The following is a 10736-nucleotide window of genomic DNA, read 5'->3' on the forward strand; positions in this document are numbered from 1 at the left end:
GTGGGCGAAGTTCCCTCTTCCTAGCCTACCCACAAGGTTCTATACTCTGCCCTCAGAGAACCTGCAGAGGTAAGCCTAAGCAGGTAAACTAGTAAACTTTCCCCCGTCCTTCATTAACTACCATCTAAGAATACAGATACTTGCGCTCCTTTAGTCCTGGGATTATTCCTAGGAAAGCGACTAGCTTCGGTTTTGCTGATATGCATTTGGCACCTTGTAATTGAACTTCATTATGAGCTATGAAAATTCAGTGAAAGGGCAGTGGGGCCCTGGAAAGAATGAAAGGTCAAAGAATCATAGAGTGGCTCATAATAGAAAACTGGAGGAAAATGGAGGAGATAGTGCGAGTAGGGAGAGAGAAGAACGTAGGGGGACAGAAGATACTAAGGAGAGAGAAATCATGGGGAGAGAGGAAAAGGGTTAGGGAGAAAGGGAAGGGGAGATAAGCGTGATGACAGAACAAGCAATGAGCAAATGACGGGGCACTGAATGGAGGCCTATATTTCGCTTTAGAGAACCTCGGTACCTTTGGAGTGGGGTGGGAAACGGAATTCTCTGTAGTACGAGTTCCTCGTCCTCTTCTCACCCCTCCCCTCAATTACCGCAGAGATAGGAGGAGCCTAAGGGACCTTAGTACAGGATATCGTGGGGGAAGGAAGTGTTAGTGGAATGCCACTTTCTCTGCCCTTCCAAACTTAAATGTCTGTCTCGGGCATTATCCCATTCCAAGCGAATGACAGAACTGGAGGGGTAAGAGGAGGAGAGAGCAGGCTTCTCTTACCGGCCCTGATACATTGGTGGCTCTTAGTCCTCACATTTCAGAGATCTTCCCTACCCCCACCCCCGGGCGAAAGAAGCCAGCATGTTCATGGGGACTGCAACGGGGTACTCCGTTTTATGATCAATATAAATTTTCCTGGGATTTTGCCTTTTTGTTTAGTCAGGATTCCGCTTCTCTCCTCCTCTTCCCCCCTTCCTTTCTAGGCTGCCAATTGGATGGTATACGAGTAACAGTACCATTCTTCCTGTTAATGAACTCTTTTCTAAGTCATTTTTTCTCATTTGACCCTTCCTTGGAGCAGAGGCAAATTGCGTGAAATTACCTCCAAGGATTACATTTATTACTGGCCAATGAGAGCTCCTCGCCTTGTTTTACAAACTCTTAATCCTATGTCATTCTGATGCTGCAAACAAGCCGGATCCAAGGCCTCTTATTCTTTCAACTTTCTCCAGCTGGAGGGACCTCATTCTGCACTTAATATTCTCCATAAATATCACACGCTAAAGACCCCCTGACTTCCAGCAAGTCCATATTAAACATGTGACATGTCACGCATGACAAACTCTGAGTATCTTTTCAAAGCAGCATTAAAAGCAAAGAAACCAATTTTCTTCTTCTTCCAAACCTCCCCAAGTGCTGAATGATGGGGTTTGGAAAGAGCCACTGGAGCGTACTTAGGGGGATTTTATGAGATTTTCCAGAATGATTTAATCTTATTGTGAGCATTATTAATGAATGGCAACCCAATTTGGCCCTAATATCTGGGAACGCGGTTACAATGCTGGGAGAGCCTGACCCCCTTCCCTCCCAACCCCCAATCTTAAGCAAACCTCCTCCAAGATAGTCTTACAATCGCCAGGAAATATTGCGCCTGGCAGGAGCAGGAGAGAGCCCGGTTCGTCGTAATGCTGTCTTCTTTTACGTCCGAGCAGAATACCTCACCATCTGCTGTCCAGTTTAGAAGCCCCCCAGGGCTGGTGTCCTTGGAATGTCTGGTGAAGGTGGAGAACCAAGTGGAGATAGGTTGGGGGGATAGGTTGGGGAGTATGAGAAGAAGTAGACCGTCACCAAACTCCTATTTTCAAGTTACTTGTTTTAGGGAGGTGGAAAATTGCAAGAAGAAAGGAGCAATTAAGTAACATTTATTATATATGCCCACATGTGTAGACATTTGTATCAATATTCACAGGCATGTGTATATATACACGGGCATATATACACCCACATTTATGTATATGCATGTTCATATATAAACATATACACACACATATAAACCGCCATCAAGGTATATCTTTGTCATGTGCTGCTTTGGCCTTGGCCATGCCAAAGTTGGTTTATAGTGTGAGATGCATTAACCTGCAGGCTAGAGGTGTCCACATATGAGGCATTTGACTGTCTTAGATGAATTAGTGGATGGGGCCTGACAGGGAGAAGAGGAGCTCACCAAGATTCTGAACTCAGTGCCTGTGGAAGGCTGTCTCCTCTACCTTCTACTTTCCCTCTCAATATGCCCCTCCACTAAACAAAATTGTGATCCATTAAAAAATAAAAACATTGAAAATAAGGGAAATGTAGAATCCCTTTTAAACATCACTTGGGGCAGAGAGATCTTTAGAGGGAAAAGTTGACCATGGGAAATTATAAATGGTAAAAATTCACCACTTTTAGAGAGAAAATGTGGTTGTATATATGTGTATCTATGCGCATATATAGATGCGTCTGAATTGGGGTGGGGGGGAGGGTTTGGTGGGCTGAAATGGTGTTTTGGAGAATAGAATTCCCTTAAGTATCTGCATATTTAACTGACAGTAGATTAAACACACACACATACAACTCGCTACCTAGGGAAGCATTTTTCAAAAAGGAAAAGTCATACTGTCCCTGGACGTTATTAACAGTCCAGTTTGAAGTACAAGTACATATTTTTTTTAAACTTTAAAGAAAAGGGAGCGATTACCACTTGCACATTAAGAAATGTCATTCAGTCATTTTTATTCATTCTCCTGAAATCTTCGTAAAAGCCAGAATCATACTTCTACAAGCAGCAATTTTGTTAATCCAGGGGGTTATTACTCTGGTCTCTTATTAGGATCTACACTACTGCCAAGCAATCCTATAACCTTCTCAAAAGAAGTTTACCTCCCTGTTATAAAACCAGTAGTGGTATTTATACTGTGCAATAATTAGTGTATTACTTGAATCCACTAACAGGTTCATTTTATCTCTGCACAAAACCTCTAGTCTGCTTATAGAAAGCCTGTGCCTCCTTTGGTGCCGTTAAAGTGGTGAAAGAGTGAATGAAGGCTGGTAGCACTTTCTCCTTTTGCCTCGCCTTAATTCCCATCTCTTTTTGCTCTCATCCAATTAGTGCAGTGTATTAAGCGGTTTATCATCTCATAGTCAGCTATTGAGAGAAACAAGGCGAACACTTTGCAATGGAGCCTGCTCTCCTTTGACACCCTCAGGTACTTACATATTCCACTGTGCTATGAATAATAGAGGAAGAATAGAGCGCTAATTCCCTCATCAAAGAATGCCTTGTCTGCTGCTTTGCTCAACAACACCATTCTGATCAAAAGAAAAGCAATAAAGCTTAGCATAACAAAACGAAACCTACTTATTAGCTTAGTGGTTAAATTAATGCAGAGCCGCTGCTATTCAAAACCAAGGTTTGAAAACAGCCTCCAACAACCTGATAATGCTGCCTTCGGGATGAAGGAATTTTAATCTGAAATTTGAAGCTGGCTCAGATGAGTTAATCTATTAAACAGCTATAAGGAACCTCCATGACAAACCGTTCAATTAAGAAATATTTAGGTGATTTGCCCAAGAGACAACCCCCTTCTTCCCCCCCCACCCCCCTCCCCAAAAGTGAGGGAAAGATGGTTTCAAGTTTGGGGATGGGAGCAGCACATTTAGCAGCTTGAGGGAAATCTAAGTCTCAGAGGGTTTATCGCTGAGTTTTGTTTTTTAAATAAAATGCAAAATCGTCTGTGAATCTGATTTGCAGTTTTGGTATCACCCTTACCCCTACCGCCTCTTCCCTCTCCCCAACAAAACCTGAAAGGTGACTGAGAAAATTCTGATGCTTGATGGGAAGGAGAAGGTGGCCATGGCTGAGGAGAAGTGGGAGTGGGAAGGCTTCTTTCTGTGGCCATATCTTCCAAAACACTCAATCTGGGAACTTTGGTTACCCCCTCAAGTCTGGGACAGCAGTCACAGGATCATCTAAATTTACTTCTTATGGAGCCAATTAAAATTAGAACTGTTTACTCTCCCAGCCTCCCTCCACAACAAAAGTCAAGAGTTCCTCATGCTAACAGTGGAAAGTGGGAAGGGCTGGGGGATAGTTTGGTCTCAAAGTCCCTCCTTTGCAAGGAAAAGATTCTGGATTTTGATATGGGCCAGATCTCACTTTCCAAAGGATGCATTACCTTTTCCCAGGAATTAGAATTTTGCTTAGGCTCCACAAAATCTTGGCCGTCAAAGATTTACCGCCAATCTGTTACTAGTGGAATGGGAACATCCACTTTCCCTCAACTCAACTTTACTCTGTGCAGTTGGACCCAACACAAGTCAAGAAATAGAAAGCCTGTTGAAATCCTAATCCATCATCAGTGAGGGACCCTGGGAACAGTTTTTACTCTCTGCCATGTAAATCATTCAGTTAAGAAATATGCAGGTGATCTGTGAAACAAAAAATCAAAATATATCTCTTAGTCCTTTAATACTAGACAGATAGGGTAGCCTTTGCACACAGTAGGGACTTAATGCATATGATTAATTAATATAATCCTGCTTTACAAGGAGTTTTCAATTTAGTTAGGGGCAATAATACTTAGAGGAAAACTGAAGATGGTTGATAATGATTGTGAATACTTTACATAGGTACTTTTGTATGTAAATGTCCAAAAGCAAACACAGAATTTAGAAACTTGGACAGAAGTCTTTCATCTGGGAGATAAGATCCATTTTTGGGAAATGGATTGAGAAATAGAAATGCTCTTAATTGGATTATTTGGCTTTTTTTTCTGGTCTGAATAACAATATTATGGTGAAAAAACCCCTTATTACCTGAGCTTTCTTAATTCAGGCTGTCCTACAACATGTGGCAACTGGATCACAACGCCTGAAATATCCATGGTCTCAAGAGTGCAAAATAGAGACCCTTTTCTCTCCAATACTTGTGCAAGCCTTCCTAGAGTACGAACTTTGCCTTGGAGTACCAAGTTGCAACCCTACTGGATGTTGGTATCATAGGCTGGACCTTTTAAGAACAGGAAACTGTATGGGAAAGTATCTCAAGCAGCATGTTTCATCTGCTACAAATGCCAAGTAAGCACCTAATGCCCATATTCTTTTACTACATTCAGAATATATAACATACACACACCCCCCCTCATTTTTCTCTAAGACAGTGGTATATAGATAGTTCCCAGTTTTTAATCCCATGACACTGACACTTTCCTTGGCCCTCCCCTTTTGTCACTGGTAAGGAGTTAGCAAAACTGGTTTCCCTAGAAAACTTTATTTCCTTCTTCAAGAAGATAATCTTTCATTTTTAATAAACACATACAGTTTCATATATTTAAAACTTTTTTTACATGGAGGAAAATAGTCTGCAATCTATAAGCTTACTAATAAAGTAAGAAAAGGGAGGACAGACAATACAAATAACAAATCTTTCCTGGGAAAGGAATTGATCCGAAAAAGCTGGCCAAAACGAAACAAAAAACACTCCAAAAGCCAATACATATTCATTTTTTTCATCAAATATTCATTCAAAGGAGATCAAACCAGATATTCTCAATTTCTGTTCCTAACCCCTCAAAATTTTTAGAAGAGTGTTTAGGCTACTTGTTTGTGATCTTTGTTCTTATCACCCAAGCTTTACCCTCAGCTTTCTAAGTTAAAAAAAAAAAGGGTATATGTGATCTTACTAACAGTGTAAAAGCTGGATAAAAACTTGAAGGGACGGGGAAAGAGGCTTTCCATCCGAAATATGTAATTTGAAAAAACCTGTAAATCTCCCCTTTGCAAAATACAAAGGGAGAGAGATTCAAAAGGCAAGCTGCTCTCAAAAGGTGGTAGAACATTAGGAAGCATTTAGGGTTAGTATTGTTTTTAATTGGTATGTTTATGGTGGGGAAGTTGATAAACTGTGAAAAGGCAAAACATTAGTGCTCCTAGAGAGACCTCTACTAACCTCTCTTTTCCGGAGAGCACCTCCACTAAATACCCTGGAGCAAAGTCTAGGATCACTTACATTCCAGCAACTCTCACTGGGAATTATTCAATTAAAGTAGCAATTCCCCTCTTACTCCACCCTCCCCCATCCCAGTACATATACTTATGGGGGAAATCCACCCTTCAGGTGTTCTAGGAAGGCCCACGATATTTTAAAGTGTCCTTTTTTTTTTGTTTGTTTGTTTTGTAAAGTCAAGGTTGGTTTATGTCTTTTTTTATCCCGAAGGCTTCTCCCTTCTCCCCTCTCCCCCCAGCCTTATGAATATTCTCTCCAAAATGGGAAAGCCCAGAGGAAGAACAGATGCAAAAGAGGCACTTTGGGCTACCACGGGGGTGGGGTGAATGTGTGGAGAGGGAGACACGATTAGATCTGTAAACTACTCGCTCCCTCCCTCAGTTCTGGGATTCCCTAAAGGGCTTCACAGTGCAATCTGAGAAGAGTTTGCTGAGGCAAACTTCCGAATAGCCACTCCTGGACAAGAACAGGTCTGCCGTGCTCCTTAGTTTTCTGTATGCCTCATGGTCTTCCTTGGAGAGGAATTCTTTCTTCTTCAATATGGCTAAAAATATAAAATAAATAAAACAGGATTAAAAGACCAAGAGATACAGATGTGCAAGAAAATCCAATAATCTGATTTAAACACACATAGCCTGGCACTCCTGAGCTCCCTGACTCATACTCAGAGCCAGGACAGCCACATCCCCACCCTCCTGCTCTAATGCCCAGCCCAGCTCACTAGGGAACCACCTGAGAGACCTTGATGGGGAGGATGCTGAGCTCTGAGTCCTGGCTGGTGCCCTCAAGTTGGAACATGAACATGAACACATGAACACACACACACACACACACACACACACACACACACACACACACACTCTCCTCTCCTCTCCTATGCCCATCATTCACTGCAGCTGACTCAGCACAGGAGGGGAGCGATGGCTGTCCAGGCAAACTACAAATCAATGTTCAATGTGCAGGTCTACATATCTGTGCAGATGCAGAACCCAGGGGCACTTGAAAATACATGTCATTTCAGACATAGCTGTGATGAAGCAGACAAACATTTCCCTACCCAGGAAGGTACTGGTATTCAAAGGCTCTTGTACTTCCTTTTGCCAAGTTTAAACAGAGGTCTTGGCAACTCCATGGGGATTTCTCTTCTGTTTTCCTTCTCCCAAACCCTGTTTTCTGGGTCAGGTCACTTAAGAGAGTTCACTTCAACTTCTCTCCCCACCATCCCATCCCCCTTTCCAGTGTGGTGACCCAATACTTCAGGATTATAGTCACTGTCAACTCCCCTACTCCCAGCCCAAAGGCTGATCTTCCAACTTATCTCTATCCCCCACCATCTGGGACCTTCCTTCTAGCTGTCCTGCCCTGGCCAAAATAAAAATTTCATGTACTTCTATATCTGCTGTTTCTAATATTTTCTTTTATTTAAAGGTAGAAGGAAAGGATGCAACTGAGGAGATCTAAATTTGAAACAAGAAGATTGCTTACTTAAGCACTGCTTCTACCCCACTTTATTTATTAGAGAGCCAACCAATGTCACTGCTCAGTCTCTGGGGTTCACACAGCTGTCATTTGGTCCCACCCTCAAGTAGCCTGTACAAGGTCAGACCCCGTAGAGCTGGAATTCAAACTCAAGCCCTCTGACCCCAAACCCAGCATTTCCGACTACTCTACTACTCTAGGATAAGGTTTTTCCTGCTCTTCTTAGGAGCGAGAGATTATGCAGAAAGGAGGCAGCTCCTGCAAACCCTGTAACTCTCAGCTGCAGAGCCCCATTTTATTTCTTGACTTATATACATTGGAAAACACATCTCCACTTCCCCAATCCAGTTCATTGGATTTAGAAAGGGGCATCTGGCCATCTCCTTCTTTTAATGGCCATCTCCTTTTAACGGAAGAGTAAAATAAGGCCCAGGAAAGTTAAAGGAAATGGAAGGGCAAGGACTGGAGGAAGCTTGGGCCTCCTGGGCCATAGATCTGCACTGATCCAGTAGCCACTAGAGAGGTAGGCTGCCCATGGATAGGAGAGGCCAAGGGAATGGAAGCAGATGACAGAAAGAGCTGAGGAGAGGAACATAGAAAAGTAAAACTTAACTGATAACTCAAAACCAGTTTCAAGATATTGTTCCCTTGATACACAAAGCATTGTTGTTGACAATAGCCTTTTCTAAATAGCATTGTCTTTCACATTAAGGGAGGGGGAGCTTCTTTTATGATGTAAATGTATGAAAAGCAGTAATTTGGTGAAAAGTGGAAGGTAGGTGTGGGGGGGGTAGAGAAAAGTAAGAAAAGGGATACCATTAATTAACTATAGGAAGATAATTTGGAAACTCTAATTATCAGAGCCTAAGAATACAATATATGGCCACTACCATCTCAGACTGCAAGCTTTAGCTACAGGACATAATGTAGGACTGTTGAATGACACAAATGCATCTGTTAACTGGGGAGAAAATATTTAAAGAACTGCAGAGATACAGAAAGGGGAAGATGAGAGAGGACACAGCTCCTGATGTGTTTACCTCCTTTGCTGATGGGATATTGACTTTTCCCACCAGGTTGGTTAGAAAGGGGACGATTTACGCTGCCATACAGCAGAGACAGAATGACAACCAGCATCACTCTGTGCTCCTCTTAGTAACAGACAGCTGTGACCATCACATATCACACAGCCAGTCAATACCTCTAAAGTACCAGGTCATAAAAGTAAGAGATGCAAATAAAAAGCTCTCTCTTTCTAAATGAGAATTTCATCAATAACACATAGAAGAGTCTTCAGGGAACAGGGCTGGAAGAAGAGATTCAAATCTCTTGGGTTTTGTTTTTCTTTTTTTTTGGTTGTGTATATTTTCAATAGTCCAGCAACATAGGTAAAGTTCGACATCAACTGTCACTTTTCCCCTTCAACACTACACCCAGCACTTAAAACCCTAGTGTAGAATACAAATGACAGAAACCTGATTTTACATATTTTCCTTTTTGGGAATCAGTCAACAGATAGTATCTTACACTCAAGACTCTATCAGGCCTCAAAGGAACAGATACCAAAACACTTATACTGGATGGACAAGGGTCAGAGAAACCATCTATAGTTGTCATAACCAAAACCTAATGAGGATTAAGAATATTAATAAATAACCCCTAACATCAAACCATTAGAAATTCTCATAAATACAAAGTACAAAATGCTTTCTTATCACACGTACACACGTATACATACACAGACAGAGGAAGGTAATCAGCAACAAAGTTCACTATTCTTGAAGACTAAAGCATTATCCATACATACTGCTATACACAGTTTATTTATAAACCAACATACATTTTAATGTTGAAGAATGATGTTGGAGACAAGACATCTAAGACTAGGATAAAGCTTCTCTTGGGTTTGCATGACATTTCTTATTAAATATGTTCTTCCTACAAACTATGATTGGGGGGGAGGGGGAAGAGTTAATCCAGAGGCACAGATTAAGCACTGCAGACAACAGAAAGATAGATTTTTAGACTTAATTTCTACTGACCAGACTCCAAAAACCTCATAATGACACAACCTATATTAAACCATTTTCTGTATGAAATATTACATATAATTTCATACAAGGATATGTGTACAAGTTAGGTTTAAAGACTCAACTTAAAACAGCACATCAAACTTTAGAATGGTTCTAAACAAATCAACACACTTTCATCTAACAAAACAATTTGCTACTTCATATGTCATATTTCTATCTTTCAAAGTCAGTAGACCAGAAACCTCTTTTCATCAGCTTGCTTTACTTTTTTATAAAACCTTTATTGGACTTAAAAGACAATGCAATGAATCAGAAATCACAAGGGCAATGAAATTTTATCACCCACTGGTTATTTTATTTTAATTAAGGCAAGCTTAGGCACACAGGCAGCAGCAGTCTCTGTTCTAAATGTCTATTTCATTTATTTCTGTGCAAAGGTATGAAACAACAGTCAGTCATAATTGATTCTGTCAGGTGTTATACAGTCAGTCATAACTGTCTCTGTGTAGAGGTGTGTCAATTTACTATATCTGAATTAAATATTCTGTCAATTATGAAATCAGGTAATAATTTAAGCAGACTTTTTTTTTCTCTCAAATTGTATGGCTCCCACCTTTTCTAATCCATAGCCTCCTTCAATGTCACCCTAAGCTTTGTCATGCTGAAAAGAATGTAAGAAGCTGCAGGAATGCCAAAATAAAAGACCCCACTTTACAAGTCCTTTTATTTGTCTCTCATAAATATGAATCACCAAAGCTACAGTAAAAACTGTTGAATTAACTGGACAGTCAACAATATTTCTACTGCTGATCAAGCAACAACCCCCACCATTCTCAGGCAATATGCAGAATATGGTTACTTGTTACTGAAGTTCCCTCTGTTTGAAAGGCATAGATGCGCTTAGGGCCTTTTATCAAGGACAAGTAGTTACACTTTCAAATCAAAATGAGTAATCTCTCTGAGCAATGCCTTCTTACCTAGAAAGAATACATGGCACTCCTTGTTTCCCAGTACTTTAGGGCACACAGTAGGTTTGCAGTAAATGCCAATAAATCAAACTGTACAGAGTAACATTTTTTTTAAAGGACTCAAAGATCTATTTAGTCTCATACTCAATTCTACATTCTTCTTAAAAATAATTATCTTCGGCTTTCTTTTTCTATTCTTTTTGTTGATACCA

General features: G+C 40.8%; 1 protein-coding gene across 1 annotated transcript in view; it reads right to left on the bottom strand.

Annotated features, from left to right (window-relative positions):
* Window positions 1-5290: 5290 nt before the first annotated feature.
* POLA1 (DNA polymerase alpha 1, catalytic subunit) overlaps window positions 5291-10736 on the bottom strand; it is a 331346-nt gene continuing 325900 nt past the window's right edge. The window contains 1 exon segment of the mRNA XM_020989869.2: window positions 5291-6588. Within this exon segment, the coding sequence (XP_020845528.1) occupies window positions 6422-6588 (167 nt within the window). The 3' untranslated portion in view covers window positions 5291-6421.

This window comes from Phascolarctos cinereus, unplaced genomic scaffold, assembly GCF_003287225.1.
Source record: "Phascolarctos cinereus isolate Bilbo 61053 unplaced genomic scaffold, phaCin_HiC Scaffold_726;HRSCAF=1367, whole genome shotgun sequence".
NCBI classification, from domain to species: Eukaryota; Metazoa; Chordata; class Mammalia; order Diprotodontia; family Phascolarctidae; genus Phascolarctos; species Phascolarctos cinereus.